The 23,626-nt window shown below is 31.4% G+C and overlaps 1 protein-coding gene across 12 annotated transcripts; it reads left to right on the top strand.

Moving 5' to 3' along the window:
* The first annotated feature begins 1,549 nt into the window (after positions 1-1,549).
* On the top strand, positions 1,550-23,519 carry LOC108912592 (cell surface glycoprotein 1). 12 transcript variants are annotated; one of them, XR_002763041.1, is made up of 17 exons: positions 1,550-1,719; positions 8,821-8,932; positions 9,900-10,028; positions 14,329-14,505; positions 15,419-15,511; positions 15,584-15,691; positions 16,779-16,886; positions 17,038-17,145; positions 17,292-17,399; positions 17,546-17,653; positions 17,800-17,907; positions 18,057-18,164; positions 18,305-18,412; positions 19,362-19,469; positions 20,333-20,571; positions 20,821-20,995; positions 23,000-23,088. XR_002763041.1 is itself a non-coding variant. In XM_023455052.1 (16 exons), the coding sequence occupies exons 2-16, from the start codon at positions 8,824-8,826 to the stop codon at positions 23,066-23,068; spliced, it is 1,788 nt and encodes a 595-aa protein (XP_023310820.1). In that variant the 5' UTR covers positions 1,559-1,719; positions 8,821-8,823; the 3' UTR covers positions 23,069-23,519. The 12 variants fall into 12 exon arrangements, 1 of the variants encoding a protein (XP_023310820.1); XR_002763045.1 differs by lacking the exon at positions 17,800-17,907; XR_002763042.1 differs by lacking the exon at positions 15,419-15,511 and having other exon boundaries at positions 1,551-1,719.
* Positions 23,520-23,626: the final 107 nt, after the last annotated feature.

Genomic DNA, 23,626 nt, shown 5'->3' with positions numbered 1-23,626 from the left:
GATCTAATTGCTTGACAATGATCCTAATATCCAGTTTTGTCAGCGGGAAACCCCATGTTCCACATAGCAAAAGACCATCCACTAGTTGTTTTTCTTCTTTTTCGTCTAAAACTGGTTGCCTTCCGTACCTCCTGGGGTGAGAGTTATCTAGTTTCCTTTTTAGAGTAGTCCTAGGAATACCTTACTTTTCAGATGCTTTCCTCTGGGATAAATTTCCTTTCTTAATTTCGTTCAAAGCCGGTTGCAGATTTTCCTGTGTGTAGTTGCAGTTTGGAGATTTCCCTAATTTTCATTTGTACGTACGGACCATTGTTAAATACCTACTCGATTAAATCTACCTAAAATAAAAAAGTAGGTACCTATGTAAGAAACACTTGCATCCACCATAGAGGGGTAAAGCCGGTCCACTTTTCCCGCACTATATGCTTTTTTCCGTTAAAATTTCAATATATTTTTCAAAAAAACAATATGTATAAGAACTAATGTGGATTTGGCATAAACGAGTTATGGTAGCATGCACCAACACATGAATAATTAACGAATTACTTACCCTCTGCTAACTGCGAATGAGGTTTTTCAACTACTTTTAAAAATGTGTTTTTATCACGTGTTTTGCAGGGTAACTCAGTATACTGAGCTACAACACTTATTTCCCATTGGGCCCTTGTGCATCCTCCCAGCGAGAGATCAGCTCTCCTGAGCCGTCAACCAGCCTATCAAAGAGAAAAAAGTGATGACGTTGCTCAGGAGAACCTCTCTGATGTAAGCCATAGAAGGCCACCGTCTCTTCTGCTGGTGAATACAATTCTCATATTCGGATTAATCGACGTTTTCTCCTATACAATTCATTTGCGAAGTTCAGTTTACAACTAAGCCTCACGGAATTGTCGACAATACTCCCAATTAATAATGAATGTAAAACAATTGACTGATTTAACAAGTTCGTAGGGATCCTGGTATATGCGTGGAGGGTTATGTTTAAACATTTTATCCTCTTTGTACAAACCACATTTTTTCCGTCATCTTCAGAAGAAAAGTTGTTGGAAATAAGTCCCTAGCGTAGCAGGGACGACCTACCCCAAAAGAAACGTCACGTTTGTTGGTCTCCACTCATTGAGTTTTATTGTGTTACATGTTACATGTAGGTATGTTACTGCGACGACACTGTACTGTATTAAATTTTTATTTTTCAATAGTTATTAAGCAAGTGATCAAAAACTGTTTCACTTTTGATCTTTGAAGGGTCGTAGAACCTTTCGGAATTATTTAAAAACCAGATTTTACACTCTTTTTTTAATTTTCCCGAAAGTTTGTAGCAGCGATGTTATTACACCCTGTCCATTACATTTCTTTAAATTTCCGTGCGCCTAAACGACAGACATTGAACCCCAATTAAAAAATTATAGGAATTATCTACGTAAACCCACTCGTTCTTTATTAAAATCCAATTACCGATCACTTATCCAATTTAACAGGTAGTCGATCGCAATTTTCGAGTGGGAGAAGCTATTGTCGCTGTCGAGATCATACATGGTCATAGATCGCAACAAGTTATCCTTTATCTCCTCCTTGCACGGTGACGTCGCCATCCTTTGGAGGGGAACTACATAGCCGCGGATTCAGGACTCGCAAACTAAGAGTAGTTATTCGAAAGAAACCGCAGGTGCGGATTTAGAGTGGTCGTGACTTATTTTGGAATATTTTAACAACTAATCTCTCGTAAGTATGGATATACTTCCAAGTGATATCGTTGTTTGCTTGACTTCTTCTGTATACCTAAAAGTTTTCGTTAATTTTGGAGATATTTATTATTTTTTTCTATTTTTGAAAAATATGTTATCATCTCTTTCTATAAATATTTATTCATAGAATACTCACAATCAAATTTATATATCAATCTATAGATTTAATATAGAAATACCCTTGTACAAAAGGTTTTTGATTTAAATCTTGACTATATTACGGAAATCATCATCTCTCAAGTTAGATTTTATATCAAGTCACAAAATACTAGCAGTAGGTTTAGTACAGAGGAAATTTAATTTTGAGGAATTTAAAAATGTTATTTTATCGTAAAACATTATAATTTTTTTAGATATACGAATAACAGTGTTTACTTGTTGTTTATATTAGCATCGCTTATTTCTTTAAAAATGCCAAGGTTATTGTTTAACGATAACAATTGTTTGCAAAGTATTATAAATATTGATTAAAAGTTAATTTGTTAGTGCAAGTTTTTTTATGATGTAGGAAATATTTTACTCAAAAATTACCTCTTGAAACAAAATAGACATTGTCCAATTAATTTTTTTTCCAAAGTTTAGTGTTAATTTATTATTTCCGTTAAAAAAAATTATAAGAAATATGCGTAAGTAAGGTTGATAATTTGGAATTGTGGAATAAATATAAATTATTGACTATAACAAAAGAATAAATAAGTTTTATAATTGTTTAAAATGTTCAGAATCTAAGGTCTATGTCAGTGCTTAATAAATACAGAACAATTAATATTACCGTAATGATCGGCATTGAAAAATTGATAAAACTAGATTAAATCCAGTTGGATACTTAACTGTCAGAAAAAATTAGTTATTTACCCACACTGAACAGGAACAGCTACTTGACTATTACATATACATATATTTTTCATTGACCCACAATTGATAAATGACCAACGGTTAACGAGCAAGTTCAGTATGATAAATGTACCTCTATGTTATTCTAATTCTGCATCCATGCATATATTATATTAACTACATGCTGCATATTTTATAATTTTTTTATCAGCATCTGTTAGAGGTTGAATCAATTATTTTTTTAATTCTTAGGTAGGTGGAAAATGACATGTACATTTTTTTAAATTAAATATTTGTCCTACTTGTCATTATGTTGTACCGTTTTATTTTCATTGTTATTAACTTCTCAATTGCTTTGTGATATAAATATTTACATTGCATTTACATAACAAGATTAGCAAATATTTACGCGACAGGGTGTAACATTTTTATAAATATGTATGTAGTACATTTTTCTGTAAATTTTTGCAAGGTTAGTAGAGATAGTTACAACTGCAGTGTATACAGTAGTTGACATCTATTTTAGATCAAAATTGTATAGTTTTGTTAAAAGAATAAACAAAAATGAATCAATTTCTTTCATTTTCATAGATTTTATTTTAGTGATACATACTTGTAAATCATTATTTTGAGATTTGGAGGATGAAAAGTCAGTATTAGTTACTTCTCAAATTGATTTTAATGTATTATTTAAAGTTTATAATTACTTCACTTAAAAAAATATATCTACTTAATATTTTCTTTAGCCGTGTCCTACATTGTTAAACAACAAAGCAGTAGAGAAAGTTGATTTTTTTAACAACAGATCGTTAAGAATCTCAAACAAATACATTTATATAGACATCTGTCGCAAAGTGTTTTTTTACTTGGAGGTCATTGAAAGTTATTTTTTGACATAGTTTTAAGTTAAGAATTTACAATTTTTTTATATTTCCTTCACTTTTGGCGAAACTTAAATTGTTAAGCAAGATTAAAGATGAATGCAATGATTAATATTTAAAAAAGATAATTTTTATTAAACTATACAGAGCGTACAAATTGATACAAAACCCTAGAATCTTTATTTTTTGGAATACTTACCTTTTCCTGAAAAGAGTGTGAGTTCCTCGTTTGATCCTTTTCATTCAATTCGCACAAAAGGTCTGCTGTGATCAATTTTATACCCCCTACATTACTTAAAAATTTAAAACTTACAAATGTAAGTTATTAATCAGTATACTGACTGTATTGACTTTTTTTCCAGCTAATTATGCTATTTCTTAAGTCACGAATTTCTAAAGCAGTATTTAATCTCTGTAACAAATTAGCTTCATTTAACCGTTAAGGTACAAAATGCTTAAATATCTTAGAGAACAATTTCATATTTCAAAACATTAAGACATAATTTTTTCGGCCTTCACATCATTAATAATGCAGTGTTTTAAAGAAAATTATTTTTCTCACATTTTAATATTATTTTTACTCTGTATACTATTGCTTCCGGGTGTTACCTAACTTAACTTTTTCAAAAAGAACATTTATCATTTGATAGGGGTTTGTAGCATTCTAGAGAATATAAAATATCTCTAAAACTAAACTTGACAGAAAGGTGTCGTTTTCACAGCTCGTTCATGTATACGAGATATCTACTTACTTAATCCAATTTGGATCTTGGATCACTTCACATTTTCACATTTTTATTGAAAAATGAATACCACATAATAAATGTCACTGCTTCCAGTCCAAAATAATGAAAATAATGTTTTAAATCAACATTTTCCACATAAATTTCAAATTATTAACAAGAACAAAGATTTACTCTTCGCATTCCATAATGAAAGGGAGAGATGCCGTGAGATATTTTTATATGTTTGTTTCTTGTTATTTTAATCTACTGAAGGGAAACTGATTACTTTTATTATACTTTGATATTTTTAAAATTATAACATATATATTCAGCTCTAAGTAGCAAGACGAAGATTATGTTCAAATGTATTGACCACGCTGTATATATGCCACTACTGTTAGATTATTCAGTTTATTGATTAATTCCTGAATATTTAACCTAGAAGTTTTCATTTTTTCTCCTTTTCTACTTGGGTCGAGCATCGACGTCGACTTTATTCTCCCAATCCTAGTTTTCGCGAGTGTTCTACAGGATACAATGGTGCCAGGCACAGGACCTTTTAATTGCAGATATTCCAAGGGACTATTGAATTTTATTTATATCCAGCTACAATGCCATCAGTTAAATGTATTTCTGCAATCGATTTTCATTTAGATAACGTTACGTCATACGAATACGTTGCTCAGCTAGCACTTGATTAAGATTGGGAGGTGTGGGATAGGCAATTTACCAATTTTAATTATTACTTCTATTTAAGGATTCAGGGGCAAAGCATACAGGCCTTTCCACGAAGCGTTTTCGGTATCTTATTTCGGTTTAATCTTTGTCGATGACAAGCGATTTCTTTTGTAACGGTAACTCACATGTAACTGTTAATAATTTTTTTTTTTGATGATAAAATATGGTGCTTAAAAATATTGTAAAATATTGAATGGAACGATTATTATAAGAACTATTCAGAAATATGTATGTCAAAAATTTCAATTTCTTACATGCATCTCATAAATAGATTTATCTAGTAAAAAAATAGATTCATTAGAAGTATTAGACAACATAACCAAAGATGCACGTAAAGCAAGTTTTACGTTTATAACAATTTTTGACCCAATAAATTGATAAAGGGATTGGGAAAGTTATACAATACATGTGTGTAATATAGGTACAAATAATTTGATAAATTAAAGATTAATCAAATTTTCAAGAATCTGGAGACAGTACCAGAACCTCTTCTACATTTATTAAGTTATATTTGCACGTGCAATATAAAAATTGTGGTAAATTTTCCAGCTTCAATAAGTTGCCAAAGAAATTGAAGACAGAACTGGTTGTTCTTATTATTGGAGATTTTTAGTGAACTTTATTATTTGTTCGACGCACCACACTTTAATTTAAGTTGGTAGTTGATATAATAACAAATTTATGGTGGTATGTATCACAAATATAACGAATTGTGATAATTTTTGGATCAATCTCTTGACCAAAATGACCCAATAAGGAATATTCATATTTTACAACAATATTTACGTAATTTACTTCATCCTTTTTAAACAGCAAGTACATAGGTTGTATATCTGAATTTTCTACTGATAGATGATAACCTCATTTAAAAAATATTTACAAGTATATAATCATGACTAAAAATAAAACTTATGCCTGGGTTATTGGTGTGTGCACAATGAACAAAATATTCTTACTTAAACACGTCTAGGAAGGTTATGAAACGGTTTTAAGAATTATTAATGAAGGTGAAGTGTTAAGTCATCAACAAGAATAACGCGCTGTCGATGGCAAGACTAGAAATGGCAAAAAATAATAGCAGGCATTCCTAAACCTATCACGTGCTACAAACAGTTTCATGTTTAGGAATAACTACTAGCCGGTGTACTTAAAATGTAATAACTGAAGCAATTCTATGATTCGCTAACAACACCTCAAACACGTTTCAAATTCATTAGCATTGTGTGAAGGAAATTAGAACGCTGAACAGCTGTTAAGTTTTACATTAGGTACAAATATAAAAGCAAAATCTTGGTAGGTATACTTTTTAGATGTACATACATAACATGTCAAGAATTTTATAATTTTCTGAACAATTGATGGATTAAGACGTTATGTAAATTGTGATATATATTGTGATATATACAGACATGAGTAGGTATGCCGTTTTTTTTTGTAAACATGCATTTAATAAATTTAAGGAATGTTTATAAATAAGTGTCTTGATTTGTGGGATTTCGTGGCAGTTATTGATGGATAAATTACAGGCTGGTTATGGCGTTATTTTAGATGTCTTGAGTTTCGACAAACATATCACTTTCTTATTGAAAATAAATTCTTCGAAAAAAAAAATCTCTGGTCCATAGTGTCTCGGTGCATGTTTTAAAGTCAATAACATCCTTTGCATTTCCTCGATTTTCTACATATAATCTCTAGCCTGAGTTGAATTTATTTCATTTTCTCTGCTGCGAAGCTTAGCTTTATTCCAGCAGACGCAGAAAGTCTGATTTGACACTAGATTGGATAGATATATTCCATTAGCATGACCAAGAAATCTATATTTTTGTATCCAGAAGATCATATGATAAACGTACCGTTAACATACTTCAGGTAAAACTTTAGTTGCTTCAACTTTCAACACGAGTTTCTTCTACAGCTTCAGAAAGAGATGAACCCATAGCTTTTGTTCATAAATCTCATTCCTAAAGGAGAAAAAAGTTCATGTTGTGTACACTTTTGCCAAGTCTACTAAACATATTACCCGTAACATATGTATATATTTCTTTGTAGAGAACTTGTAGAATAAATTTGAAATAGCGTAATATTTTTAAAGTAAAAAATGAAAAATGCATGGTTTAAAAAATTTAATATAACTTGTAACCATTTACTTATTCATTATTTGTTTAAAAATTATCATCTATAACCTCCATACAAACCATTGGATGCAATCACATACAAGAAATTTCCGGTTCGACTTGGGACAGAAATAGCTAAATCTGTAGGCGTAATCCCACAAAATACTAACTTTATTAAGCTGCCTTAGTTTATAAGTACACATATGAGTATTAGAAATCTGGCTAATACTGTCAAGTTTTAAGGCCAAAACCATTAAAGCATATATGATTATGATGGTGTCACATCCGTTACATTAAAATGAATTTACTAATGATTTTATATCACATTAAAAAACCTAGCAAAGCACAATTAATTAAATAAAAAATATTACATATCTACAGACATTAAACATTGCTGGGTTTTGGTGACTAAAATCAAATTTCAATCAACTAACTTTTTCTAGTTACTATAGTACAATACAATAATTATAATTTAAATAATGGAGACAACATTAAACAGTTGACTATTTATTAGTATTTCAAGAATCATCAAGAATGAAGAATTGCATTGTGAAATTAAATTCCACTACCACAACTAACAAGGGGCCTCATTTTCTTTCTGAAACATCTTTCTGATAATATTTGCTACTGTAAATGTCGAACAAGCAGTAGAAGCGGTAGCGTTAGCAGTAACCTTAAATCAAGTACAGACAAAACGCTTCAAGATATTGATGTCTGTTACATAATCTGCTAATCAAGTAGCTGCTGATTTGCGAAATGGAAGCTGTGAAACAGTCGATTGGTGGTTGTTTCCTGCGGATGCAAATTTAGAAATTTTCAATACAGCACTAATGCCAAAACCAACACTAAAAATTGTGAAAGACCTTTCCTTGTGAGTTTCTGTGAATGAGAGCTAAATCACAAGAATATCACTATTTTCTTCTGTTTGCTCTATGCATACCTTCACTAGTTCCTTACATGAGTAAAAATTTACAAATATGTATAATGATACAACAACAGTATAAAGAGCGTGAAAATCGCTAATCGAAAATATATAACCATACGAGTAGATGGAGGGTAGGTACTAATATATATATAACCTGAAGTATCGAGATATATATTAGTTATATTTACAAAACTTGCAATTTCTAGGTATATCTTTACCAATTTGATAAAAACTACAACCGATTCTTAGAAACATTTTTTATTCTCTAAGTTATTAATATTTAACTGACATATAAGGTAATCGGGTAGAGTCAGGTCAACATACAAGTAGTGTGACATCATTGTCTCGACGATAAATATAAACCAACTGGCTTATTACTCTACAAAATAGGTAGGAGTTTCAACGCGTGCAATCTTAGAACTATATTGTTATCGCTGATGGAATTTCCGAGGTAAAACTCGTAGATTTAAATTTACAGCATTTGTTTCGATATTCTTCACTGGAATTGTTGGCAAATGATCCGTAAAAATTAATTTATACAATATATTTATTATTTAATAACTTTTGTTCATTTTAATTTGAACAGAAAAGCAGTAACAAAAAATAGGACACAAAAACAAATAAAATTACAAACGCTTTAGCAACTAAGTACGTTTATTCACTTAAAGTAATGTGCGTTAAGAAAAGGTATGAATATTATAAAAAAAAATAAAAAATTTCAGAATGTGCTTAACTAATACACTTGAGGAATTCTCTCATCTTAATTTTTTTGATAATCCTTGAAAGCTCAATGTGAATTATCACTTTTAATATCGATTTCTCTGACTGAAATAGTTGTTAATTTTGTATTTGTTGATCCAGATCATGGGTGGAATGACACAACGTCCATGGACTCCAACCAAAAGGCGCGGACCCATCGCGGCAGAATTTAGAGGACCAGGACCTGCCTGCGTAGCCTTACCATCATACATAGGTAAGCAACTGAATTATTTTTCTATGGTGTGAGAAGAATACCAGTAACATTTTTTTTATTCTTCATAATTAAGTAGTTTTATTATTCAGAACTCTTTTAACTCTTAGTAGGCATTATTTAAGTATGTAGGTGCATTATATTATGCTCATGTATTGGGTGGGTTCAATTTAGGCACTTTTGGAGAATTTCATATTTCCCGAGAACTTTACTAAAACTTCAATCTTAACCATTTTATTTCTAGATGGAAGGACCAACAAAACAAATTGAGTAGAATGTTATGTGAATATATACTTGTCTTGTTCTTCGTCTTTATGTCTCATTTCTTCTCTACTTGCTTGCGTACACTCCTCCTCTTTGCTTTTATTTTCGTTTTCCGATTACTTCTGTTGCCACCTCCTCCTGTACGTTTCTACATTTTCCTCAGTATTCATCAGTATCTTCACAAGTGATATCCATTTGGTCTTCTATCCTTGTTTCAGGCTCTTCCTAAATTTTCTACTTATGAAAGGGTCTCTGAGTGCCTCCAGGTTAAATTTCTCTTATCTGATTCCTTTTCCCTTTTTTGCATTGAGTCAATATTTTCTCCGCATCATCACATACGTCCAAGATGTAGCTGAAATGTCTTGAATCAATCACATTGTCAATTTGGTTGACCGTATTCCAATCTGGAGTAACTCATGTCCCTTTGTGTATTTTTTTGTGCTCAAAGTATGTAATGAATTTGTTTGATACAACTTTAAAAAAAGGAAATAATTTTAAATTTTCAAGATCCAGAACACTTTTTAAAAATGAGCCTCTTACTTTAGAACATAATCTAAAATATAATTTATATAGTTCCACTGCTATCACGTTACGCCTCTGCCTTCGCAGACCTCGCGGTTGCAAGTTTCCTTATCTGTAAACGTTATAATTAAACAGCCGACCACGTGTTCTAGATTTTTCTCATTTCGGCATTATCTGTCCTTAGGCAAAAAGACGTCGGAATCCAAAAGTGGGCGAGCGCCAGCCTTCAGCTTTGGAGCCCGCCACAACGGCAAGCTCGAGAGCATCGGGCCCGGTCCCGGACAATACAATGTCACCGGACTCAGTGCAAAAGGTAAGTCGTTTAAGAGCGAACATATGGCGCCAAATAACCTTCCTAAGTCGCCTGGTGTTATGGTGGTACACAATAATATTTCACAAACTGCTACCTCGAAATCTACAAACTGTCAACGTTTCAAAAAATATTTCCTACACATTTTTGCATAATAGGGTGTCTATTTGACCAAGAGCATTTTTAAGAATTATTGTAATTATACTGTCAGTTATCAACATTATTGAAAATTTGCTAATTTTTAGAGGCCAAGAAAGGAAAATATAGCTACTGATACTTAATCACGTGTCTATTGCAATATTCACACTGAACGTGATCTTTTGAATCTAATCAGGAGTTAGTAGAATGTCTCACTCGATAAAAAATAAAAATTTACCATATTCCTTAGTTGAAATAAAGAAAAAGACAGCTACTTACCCGGTTTGTCCTAAAATGAAACCTTATTTTAATAAAAGCTATTTGGTCAGTTGAGAGAATTCAAAGGATCTTTGCCTTCGGCCACTCAAAACAATTATCTTCTGACTATTACTGATAAATTTTCCAGATTCCCATTTGCTTGTCTATGTTCTGATACTAACACAGTTATAAAAAAATCTAAATTGTCCTTTTACGATATTTACAACATCTTTATGTACCTACTCGCGGATTTAGTTTTATTTATTTATATATGAATTGAAAGAATACCATATTTGAAAGGGAATTACAACCAGCTCGTCCACTTCATGCAATATGAGAACGAAAGGCAAAATGCCATGAAATGAAACATTCGGTGTATTTTTCTTTAATTCTTGTATTATTTGTAGGAAGCAAAAATTAATGGTTGACCATATTATGACAAAATACATACTCTTGTTGACTTTGACATCTTTATGATCTAAAAACATTATAGATTAAATATTTCAAGTTAATGACACTATATATTGTTTCATATCATCATGTTGATTAGTTCCTTGTTGGTGTTTCGATGACGCTCTATGTTCCCATGTTTTGTTACGACTGTTGAGGTTTAACAAAATCACAAATAAAATAATTAGAAATATGTAGATTATTATAAAATATGTGGAATTTTTAACATTAACGTCAAGTGCTGCAGTAACATCTAGATGGTTTTAAGCCAATTCTCGTCTTTAACATGGCTTTGATCACGAGCGATGTTCAGAGATTTAGTTTAGTAGTAGTTTAGATTAGCTACCAAGAACCATTAAAGATATAGATTATATAACTATTTGACGTCACAGAAGTCAGACATTGCAGACATTTGTAATAGTTGAAACTCCTTGGACTCTCCTTAACTGCGATGCCACTGATTAGTTTCACTTCAAATTGAATGAGAAGACAACTACTACAAACATCTTTTACTCAACCAAAGTCTATGTCTTTAACATATCTTTTTTATCCTTTCTTATCTTGACGCCGGAATTAACACTGAAATGGATACACCCCTGTAAGTTGTTGGCACATCTCGACCTTATATAACTGCAAGGATAAAAGCCTGACCTGTTGCTAATTCAAGTTTCCATATGTTGACCTTAATTATACCATACTAAAAAATCATGACTAAATATCGCCAGTGCTAAACACCAAATAAGACAAGTCCCATTAAATTAAAAACAAATAGGTAATAGTTATGCTTTATATATAGACAATAATTAACTGTACACAGATAACAGAAGAATATGCAGTTTTGTAAAACTTTTTTATTAATGTACCAACATTTCTGTCAGCACTTCAAACGAGTGATACAGACAGTTGATAAATATACCTACATATCGTGTGTCAAAGGGTTAGGAATATTTTAAAACATATTTCTCACGTGCTTATATTTCACATCTACAAGAGTGTTTTGGGCAAATAATCAGCAAATGTGTGTCACATTTATGTTTTACGAATAGCGAGTGATCGCATAATCTGGAGCTGACGTAACACTTAGAAGAAATTACTATTGTAACTGAATTAAAATCACAACATAATACGCTATGGATCCCATCATAGCAAACATAAGGCTGTAATCGATTTCATAGAATCCACAAACTGTAAATGCAAACGATCGATTCATTAAAGAATATGATAGCAAAATTAAATCATCTCGAGAATCATCTTCCTCTCCATGTTCCTGGTAAACAGGTGTGTGAATAATCACTTCGTACACTAAAAGAGAACTTTCTCGGAGGGAGTATTTGGCTTTTGCACACGCTGCTGACAATAGATGAACCAATACCTACAAAAAATATTCATTTTTTTTTAAACAAATAACTTTTTGAACTAATCTTAGCTACCTCCATATTTTAAATGGGATATAAATCTAACCTAAAAACCTTTTTTCATTGAAGTGTCTAAGAAATTAAAAGTTGTCTCAAAACAATTGGAATAAAAATAATGTCTTGAAGATCTTTAACTTTTAGGAAAGCAAAATTTTACCAACCTGACTAAATCGTTTTATTTTCATTTGATTAAGCTACCTTTGAAATATGGCTGACCCACTCTCTTTCATACACCTTGTATAACGATGTGCAGCTATCGTGTAATTTCGGCTTATTTGCTCCATGTTCACCGGAATATGGTAGGTTAGAAATTTGGCAAAAATAAAAACAATGTAAACTGAAGTTTTCTCTGAATTTCTGAATTTTATTTGCCTTATAAAAAACGTCATCAATTACGAAAATTCTTTGCAAAAGCTTGCCATCTTTACTGCTAGATTCTACAGAAACAAACACATTTTTGGCCAACAGAACATCAAAAAAAAAAAATCGAAAATAAGAGCACCCTGTCCTTCATTAAACAAGAAATAGTTTACACCCCGTTAGCAACATTTTTTTGACATTATGCGCGTAATATACAGTTAATAAACAAAGAAATCAAAACTCTTTTCACTGACCAAACAGCCAAACGTATCACAATGCTTATGTACTTACCAACCACATACTGCTACTGCTACTGCTTTTTCACTGACCAAACAGCCAAACGTATCACAATGCTTATGTACTTACCAACCACAGTAGACAGCTAATCATATGTCCCATGGAAAATGCTTCAGATCCATGCCATTTAAAAATTCCATAGAGTACACTCATCGCAATATCTTTTATCAAACTAGCTAATAGAATAAGATATACTCCTAAAAGAACAACTCCAAATATTTTATTCACTTCATTTGCTATTTCAAAGACTTTGTCGAAAGATTTTAACAAGAACTTCACATTAATTGCAATATTATTATGGTTTTGTAAGTTAGATGTAATGGTTCTAAATGTATATATTTGTTTATTCAGAGCATCCAGCACATTTTTTATAATAAATATAACACATGCATATTGCAGAACTGTTAGTACAACCAAGTAACTAAAAATTATCAGTGGAGTTACTTTATACAAAGGAAAATTCAGATTAAAATAAGTTAAGCATTGGAAGATGGAGTAAAATAAGAAGAGAATATGAATTCCAATGAAATATCTGTTAAACTGCCTTTCCTCTTCCATTTTAAATCCTGAAAATTGCTTGGTTAAATCTCTATAGAGAATAGCTATATTTTTAAACAGTTTACATAGATTCATTCTTTGTGAATAATTAAAACAGTATAGCGAAGATAAATTGCTTAGGAACAGTATCAGATATATTAGGTTGTATAAAGTTGTAATAAAATTCATAGTCAATTTCATTCTCCATAACACTGTTAGTAAATAAATCGTTGTGATAGTTATGACAAAGAAGAAAACATAAAACTTCTCACATTTCCCTCTCTCTATCGCAGAAAAGATGTTTTGTCCCCACCATTTGGACACACTTTGAAGAAACTGATACAGCGGAAACTGTCCACTCATAGCTTTTATGTATGTTCTAAACAAACTGCTCCTGTAAAATGAGTTACGGATAAGCCGTATAATTAAATACTGGTATTTATGTAATAAGCCATTTATCTGAAAAGTAATGGAAAGCAGACAATGAAACTGGAGAATTAATGCTTAATCGATATTCATGATTGCCATTTCAAAACAATGAATACGTGTCTTTAAAGCAGAATTATATATTTTCCTAAATAGTATAAAACAAGAGGAAACCTATTTTCCGAAAGAAATTTTATTCTACAGGGCCAACTTTTAGCAGGTTTCATAATATTTCCTAAAGAGATAGACTAAATGTAGTTGAGGTGTCTCAAAAAAATAAAGACGAAATTCTCATTATCGATTTGTTTATGAAAAACAAAAAAATCCGAAAATCGTTAAAAAGTATTATTAAATCTCACTGCAAGTGAATTCAACAATTATTGCTTAATATTACCTATTTAAAAATTAATATTGGCTTATAGGGAAGGATAATCCTCCTGCTTTGAGCCTTCACGGCAGGCCAAAGGAGCCAAAACCAGAAAACTTCCCTGCGCCTGGGGACTATGACCCGGACAAGGCAGAAAAGGTCATCCATGACAACGCACCCAAATTTACGTTTGGGCTAAAAACAAACTTAGAGAAACCAGTGGACACACCAGGTAAATATTTCAATATGTCTATTATAATTTTAAAAAATTTGTAATTAAATATAAGAACACAATTTTCCAAACAGCATATATTTAGGTATTTATAAGTATAAAATGTTAAATATAAATAACAAAGTTGTAATTTATATTATGTGTTAGATATATATTAATATTTATAAGAATTTTGTTTGTTCAATCAGCAAAATTGAGGATATGGTTTTGAATAGCTCTAAATCTTGTTTCTGTCCACCTTAATTAATTAAAAACTGAAAAATTTCCAAATTGGTCCATATTCATTACAAAGTGTTCTGGGAATGAGTCATTTTAATGTTGAGAAAAAAATGGATGTTACAGTTTTGCCACCTTTGAAATATTACGTTCATGTTCATTTTTTTTGACATACAGAAACAAAGTTTTGAACAAACAAATTTTAAAATTAAAAAATAATGATTAATGGTAGATTGTAGACTTAATAACTAAACACTTGAAGTTTATATGAAAATAACTAAAATATTCACATAAAATGAATTTAAGGTTCGAGATGGATATCTCGAAAACGGTAAAAGATACAAAGTTGGTTGTTACAAAAAAACTAAAGTCATCATTTAAGAGCCCTTAAGATTGGACAAATTTTTTACATGAAGAACATTTTCCAATAAATTTTTTTTCCATTATTTTATTTATTGCATTGTTTAATGTACTTATGAAAATGTCACGCGAGCAGTTTTATTTAAACAAAATACTGTAAGATTTCCTGTAACTTTTTTGAGCAATCAAAAAAGTTATAATAAAAACATACATTTTATATGAATATTTTAGTGGTGTGAGCATATAATAAATCATAAAATAGTATTGTAGCAATAAAAATGACTAATTTTTAGTAGATTAACAGTGGTGTAAAGTAAAATTAATAATGTTAACACAGCTCCTAACGCTTATAAACCATTTCGACGTTCCGGCAGCCATCGATATTCCTTTGGACGTAGGACGCCAATAATTAAACCTACAGATACACCGGGTTAGTTTTTATTTTATTTTGCTACACCTCTGCTTCTTTTTTCTCTTTTCTACTTCATTTGCTTTATTTTAGCACCTAATGTATATAATATACCCCAATCCGAAAAAGTGTTACACGATCAGGCTCCCAAATACAGTTTTGGGGTTAAAACAAACCACGAAAAACCTTCAGACACTCCGGGTTAGTTTTCTCAATTTAATTTATTTTGTTTTTAACTTTCTTTAACCATAAATATTTTTCTAACCTTAAATATATATTTTTTCAATTTTTAAACATGAATAACGATTTACAGTCTCATAAACATCAGTATAACTTGAAATGGTGGGTGTTCGGCATAGAAACCGACACAGCTATTCTGTATCAGTATTTAAAATATGTTGTGTGTTTTAACGCCTTGTTTTCTGTAAGAAGCAGAAAAAATCTACCCAATTTTGACACTACAAATTCCTATTTTTTTTTTCGAATAAATCGTGGACCAATCTATATACCAAATTGCTTCGTTTAGCTGTTAGAGAGTGTGGAAATGGAAAAATTTTATAATTTCCAAATAACTAAAATGCTTTGTCTATTTTAAACGAAATTGCTAGTATTTCGACGCGTTACTACGCAAATATGCTATCTAAAATTATGGTATGGAAAGCATGCTACTTACATGCTAGAAATTTAAGTTGGCTGCATTGGCGTTGAAATGCACATTGAATGATTGAAACTGTGCACTTAACTGCAACTGCAAAAAGTAAAGAATATTTATGTTCAGGTACACTGTTTATTTTATTTTTTTCATTCAACATTTTTCAATTAATTTTGTTAACTTACTGTTATAAACAACAAAATTGTTAATTAAGAAAAATAGATTAATATGCAGTCTGCTGCAACACGTACATAACTCGACGTTTTTTGAAATAACAAAATTATAAAACAATAGTGTATACCTTAAAATATAAAAATGTTTATTACTACTAAAAATTATTCGATTTTTTTCATACACGTTTGTTTTGATATAAAAATTAATAGCGCACTCTTATCTGATTATTTTCAATAATTTTATGAAAAAATCGATTACAATTATCTGCTCCTCACTGACCAGTATATTTAGTCTATAAAATCAATCGAATTTTCGATTGATTTTATAGACTTTGACAACCCCTAACTGCTAAACAAGCGACTTGGTATAGAAGTAAGGTACTTTAAAATAGGGTTCCCTACATGCACTTTCTCTGTGTCGGCTACTTATGCGCGAGACCACATTTGTTTATTTTGATTCTAGCTCCCAATGAATACAATATACCACAAACGGAAAAAGTGTTACACGACCAGTCCCCCAAATACAGTTTTGGGGTTAAGACAAATCATGAAAAACCTTCAGAGACCCCGGGTTAGTTGTTTACTTATTTTTCTTAGTTCTTTACATTTCTTCTATTTTAATCCACTATTTTAAATACTAAACGCCAATAATATTTGTAAACACATGAATTTTATAATATTTAGGTCAATATCGGGCTACATTCTGTTTACTTTATTTCTAGCTCCCAACGTGTACAATATACCTGAAACGGAAAAAGTGTTACACGATCAGTCCCCCAAATACAGTTTTGGGGTCAAGACAAACCATGAAAAACCATCAGACACCCCGGGTTAGTTGTTCATCTCATTTTTCTACGATCTTTCTTCTATTCTAATCTACCATTTTAAATACTAAACGCCAATAATATTTGTAAACATATCAGTTTTATAATATTTCGGTCAGTATCCGGCTACATTCTGTTTACTTTATTTCTAGCTCCCAACGTATACAATATAACTGAAACGGAAAAAGTGTTACACGATCAGTCCCCCAAATACAGTTTTGGGGTCAAGACAAACTATGAAAAACCTTCAGAGACCCCGGGTTAGTTGATTATCTCATTTTTCTACGTTCTTTCTTCTATTCTAATCTACCATTTTAAATACTAAACGCCAATAATATTTGTAAACATATCAGTTTTATAATATTTCGGTCAGTATCCGGCTACATTCTGTTTACTTTATTTCTAGCTCCCAACGTATACAATATAACTGAAACGGAAAAAGTGTTACACGATCAGTCCCCCAAATACAGTTTTGGGGTCAAGACAAACTATGAAAAACCTTCAGAGACCCCGGGTTAGTTGATTATCTCATTTTTCTACGTTCTTTCTTCTATTCTAATCTACCATTTTAAATACTAAACGCCAATAATATTTGTAAACATATCAGTTTTATAATATTTCGGTCAGTATCCGGCTACATTCTGTTTACTTTATTTCTAGCTCCCAACGTATACAATATAACTGAAACGGAAAAAGTGTTACACGATCAGTCCCCCAAATATAGTTTTGGGGTCAAGACAAACTATGAAAAACCTTCAGACACCCCGGGTTAGTTGTTCATCTCATTTTTCTACGTTCTTTCTTCTTCTATTCTAATCCACCATTTTAAATACTAAACGCCAATAATATTTGTAAACATATCAGTTTTATAATATTTCGGTCAGTATCCGGCTATATTCTGTTTTCTTTATTTCTAGCTCCCAACGTGTACAATATACCTGAAACGGAAAAAGTGTTACACGACCAGTCCCCCAAATACAGTTTTGGGGTTAAGACAAACCATGAAAAACCTTCAGAGACCCCGGGTTAGTTTTTTTTGTTCTTAAGTTTTCTCCAATCGTAACTTAAAGTTTATCACTTTAAATTCTGGAGGCGCGCATATAAGTTGTATTTCAAATTATATATTGATCCGCGTGTGGCTATATTCTGTATACTTTAATTCTAGCGCCCAACGTATACAATATACCTCAAACGGAAAAGGTGTTACACGAACAGTCTCCAAAATTCAGTTTCGGGGTTAAGACAAATCCTGAAAAGCCTTCAGATACTCCCGGTTAGTTATTGATTCCTGTGCTCTCATTCTTTAATCTTTATAGCGTTATACTTACAAATAAACGTCTGAACACGAATATCTTTCTGAGAAATCGTTAAATTTGTGTACTTATTTTAAACGTACAATGTCAAATGTAAGTAAGTAGTCCAAATAAAAAAGACAAGTATTAGATATCTTTTAAAGGATTTATAATTAAAACTCATTTTTTTTACTTTTTTATATTAATACTTAACACATTATGCTTAATTTAACCGCCTTGTACTTTCTGTTATTATTTAGTTAATAATTAATTATTCTTTCTGTCACCAAAAATGTGATATACCTAACCAGAAATTTTAATTTTTTTGTAGTTTCCACTATTCTTTGTCTGTCTCTCGAGGGGTCAAACGTTTAAACCGTGACTACGTGTTCAATCAATCACAACTGCCAAAAAACCTATAAAACAATAAAATAATGTTTTACATCTATTTAAGAAACATTTTTATATTATTGCATGTTGGTGATAGGAAGATAATAAACGTTGAAAGAATGATTTTCCATATTTCAGAACTGAAAAAATTGTTATAGAAATATTTGGTCCATAAAATAATTTTCTTGCTTTCTGGATTTTCAGATGCTATTATTTGCTATAGTTTCATTTGAAATCAATTTGTAAAAACAAGTTAGTTTGAATTAGTAACTAAATAAAATATTAGTAATTAGAAATTAAAAATATTCGTAACACCTCAATATGTCAACAATAAATTTTAAATTTTCACACTGTAACAGTTTTCATTTTATAAATTTATTTCAACTTTCCGAATATTTCGTAGAAGAAACATCTACTTTTGTTTAAGACTTTATTTAGAACTAATTACAATTAATTCTAAACAACAATTATCGGTTTCTTAAACAGAAACACATTCCTTGTATATGTATACACAAACTTTACACATTTTACATTCTATAGCACCAAACGTATACAATGTGCCAACTTCTGACAAGGTTTTGCATGAGAATTCTCCGAAATACAGTTTTGGAAACAAAGTTCAGGCGGAGAAACCTTTGGACACCCCTGGTTGGTTCCTTCAAACCTTATTAATTTAACAAATTAATTTTAAAATGGTTTGGGACATTTAAATGTACAATTTTGTCACTGAATCTACCAAATATGAAAGCCAGGTGCCAAGATACATTGCTTGTAATCTGTTAACAATTTATTTCTTTCAGCACATGGTGTCATGTGCCCCCTTATCAAAAAGTATTGATACATTCAGTGACCCAACATACAATAGCTAATAACTTTCCTCTCGCGACCTTGTCGACTTTTTCAAATAGGCAACAACTACCTTCTGTCATTCATTATACAGTGTTTTAAAGCGTTATGTAATTCATGAATATTAGACGAAGGTTGACATGGCCAAATTTTGAAAGTGTATGACTTTTAATATGCTCTGTCTATTATAATGTTTCATGTAGGACGTACCTATGCCACCAACTCATCACAACTTTAGCTATTAGTCGAACCAGTTTAGAAGCCATATATGAAAAGTGAATTTGTGGTCGTAGTCTTTTGTCCTAAAATAATATGTCATTAAACTAGCTAATTTAATAACCACGTGCTGCTTAATTTATAAATGTCACTGCTCTATATTTTGAAATCCTTTATATTCAGATACATTCCAATAGTGTTCATGTACTAAATTATTCAAATTCTCAGCAGCAAAACTAAGATCAAGTATTAGACCTTCATATTCAAAGACATATGTGATAGGTATATAAAGTTTTTTATCTTGTTCTGATAAATACTATTATTTTGGAATAAATATGGAACATCGGTTGAATCACTACTGCTCTTTCAGTATTAACCTCTCATTTCTGGTGGCGGTTATTTTACCTGAATCTAATTTAAAAATATTAACAAACCTTTCAATTTCCTAGCACCGAACGTTTACACTATTCCATCTGCTGTGGGAGACAAATCGACGCCTGCCTACACAATATCTGGAAGGACCAAGGAGCCAATCGATGAGCGCGTGAAGAATCCCGCTCCTGGACAATACAACAATGTAGATCCTGAAAATTACAAAACCCATTCTCCGGCTTATACTATCAGTGGAAGAACAAATCTTCCCAGGGATGAAAATATTCCTGGACCTGGGGTATATTCACCAGAAAAAGTGAGTATATTTTTAAACTAAATATGTAATCGAATTCGAAAATTAATTTAAACGTGATAGATTGCTGAGCAAGACATAAAAGGAAATTTAAATCAAGGAGATATGGAGAAGGTATTATGTCTGTAGATACAACTGAGAACTTACTTACGCATAACTTGGGCGACGAGGAGTTACTTAATGTGTTTTCTTATACTTTAAATCATTTCAACAACATCCAAAACAAAATGTAACATCTAGCCATTGCTTTAGGTAATCTCACATCTAAGGCACGCCCCAAGTCACTCCTTTGGAATCAGGCATTCTGCATATTTGGGTTCGCTAAACACATTTTTGAGAAGAGAAAGGACGTCTCTCTTATTTTAACGTATATTTATGCCTACTAAAAGACGTTAACTTGCTGCTGTTGTTGGAATATGTAAAACAGGTATTTTGAAACGCTTTGGGTGTAGAGAGTACCACACCGCACTCAATTGCACCAGGTTTATTTTGTACAAATCACTGTTATAAAGCACAACCTACCTGATTTATTCGACAATTATGACCTCGTAAATTTGTTCATAAAGTGTCGTCCACAGAGGTGACCCATCTTAGTGACTCGTATGTTTATGTTTATTTAATTGGAAAATGCACACTGTTTGTTACATTGTTTGGTCACATTTGGTGGGCGGTTTGCTTTAGATGCACCTATTGTAAACACAATACAGTAAAGAGTAGTAATAAAAGAAAATTAAGATTGATGCATTGTTGATCCGAACAATACATATAGAGTTGGACGCGACTTTTTGTTTCGGCAAGCTGAATTTATCACTATGGTTGCTAAATATTATGTACAATAACATATTAGTTTACAGGCTGGTTAATTGTATAATTTTTACGTAGTCACGTTTTTCGCTTATAAATTTTTTTTCGTTCATTTCCACGAGAAAATAGTAATGTACTTTTTTTTCGTCTTTAAAAGACCTACAACACTAGACCTCGAGCGTCAAAAAATATTGATTAGATCAAAAGTTATAAACAGAAGAAATTTATTTATGACTTTTGATTTAAACATTCATAAACTGCGTTATTATTACCAGAACGTTTTGGCATCGCATCCTCTCATTCCTTATCACTGTCTACTAACGCACACGAAATCTGGAATCGGTAAGTTGAATAGTTTACAAGTTATGGCCTTATAAACAAATTAACTAATTATTAGTCTGGACGATCCCGAGCATCTTCCAAAATCGCACTGATTTTTTTCATGGTAGATTTCATAATAGTACATTGAAATCTATCATTTCTTTTTAATTTCAAATTTGCAACCTGGAATTTTTTTTTATTTTTTAGTCTTAGTTGCAAAATGAAATATACGACCCACGCGCGTGATATAGTTATATATTATTACATATTCGGAAAGCTTATGAAAAGATCTTTAGTTAAAAAAAAAATCGTCAAGATTCGTTGAAAAACAACGGAGTTACAGACCGTCAAAGTTGACGGACTATTCTTAAACAAATTAGGTTGGTAGCGGCAAAAAAAATACTGTCATAACCGGCAACCCGAGTACTTTCCCACATAAAAATATTTTATTTGTGGAAGTATGTTAAGTGTATAATAAATATTGTCAAAAGTCAGTGGGTCGCTTGATTTTTGGGCGAGCCCTGGCACGGTGGAAGGGTGAGGGGAACGAACGACAGCGAGTCCGAAGAAAATGATGATAATACTTATAGTCCTGTCATTAAAACAGCGAAATTCGCTTGAAAATAATATATTTGACAGTCTGTAACTCCGTTGTTTTTCAATGTTATTCTACATTTAGCATCGTATAGTGATAAATTCAACTTGCCGAAACAAAAAGTCGCGAAATGGTCCTATACAAGTTTACAGACAGGAGCAATTTTACGAAATTAATAGAAATTCAATTAAATGCCTATGCTTGTGGACTAGTTACATTGCATAGAAAACTGAGGTTGCGGATAGAATACAACATACATTTTAACCGCAAGTAATACTCAGAACTTTGATATTTCAAAAAAAAAGAAGAATAAAGCACGATGTAAACTATTATATTTTTTGTACATTCACATTGTTTCTCGTTACATTTCACAGGTCATTTAACGATTATTTTTATGTAAATAAGGTAGAAAATGTGAAATGACGAAAATAGGTTTCATAATAATGACATACTGTAGATATTGTGTGTGGCAAAATCTTCGATTTTTGAGACGAACCTGAGGCCAAAGAGTTTATGGAGTAGTTTTGAGTCGTTAATAGATACATCCTTGGTTTTCATGAAAATCTAACTGATTAATGTTACCTTCTTTACAAATTATGTTACCTTAGATTATGTTACCTTAATTGATATCTGGTTTCATCAAGATTTCAGGAATTCCACCCCTTTTTTCCAAATTGTTAAAAAATTTCTAACTTTAATAATTGTTTTTAGGTTGTTCTAGATATAACACCAGCACACAGCTTCGGAATCAGACACTCCCCATTCTCCGATCACTACTAAACACCAGCCGAAGAAACGACCTCGACTCGACTGCGTTTCGCCTGGCCATCCTCAGGGCGATCGCAGATATTTTCATTCAGGATCAGTTGGAGCGCAAATAATTTTATCTGCTCAAATACACAACAATTTTTTGAGAAAACAAATTAGATCTGCCCTTTCTAACAATAATTTTTAGTAATTTTCACTGGTTGGTTGCATTCGTTCTTAGATACAGCCCTCTGTACTCATTATGAGCAATAACATACTTATTATTTTGATATAATCTGAAACAGTCAGCCGCTTGCCAATAATTGTTAATATTTTTATAGTTTACGTTTCAAATGTTTATGTGTTTTATACATTTTAGCTTATATTAATCCTAAACGCAGGTCCCTTGTAAGTATCACTTTGTTGAGTATGAGTATTTATTAACATTTTTTATATTTTATAAATAAATATTTTATACCTCCCACTTTGATTTTTATTTACAGAACTTTGTTGAACTTTAAATGGTAGAAATATTTGTTTTCTTGGAATAAATTTTTATGTTATAAGTATATCTACAAAATACTACTTTTC

The sequence above is a fragment of the Anoplophora glabripennis genome, unplaced genomic scaffold (assembly GCF_000390285.2).
Source record: "Anoplophora glabripennis isolate ALB-LARVAE unplaced genomic scaffold, Agla_2.0 scaffold296, whole genome shotgun sequence".
Lineage (NCBI taxonomy): Eukaryota > Metazoa > Arthropoda > Insecta > Coleoptera > Cerambycidae > Anoplophora > Anoplophora glabripennis.
This window is presented reverse-complemented; position numbering and strand designations above follow the sequence as displayed.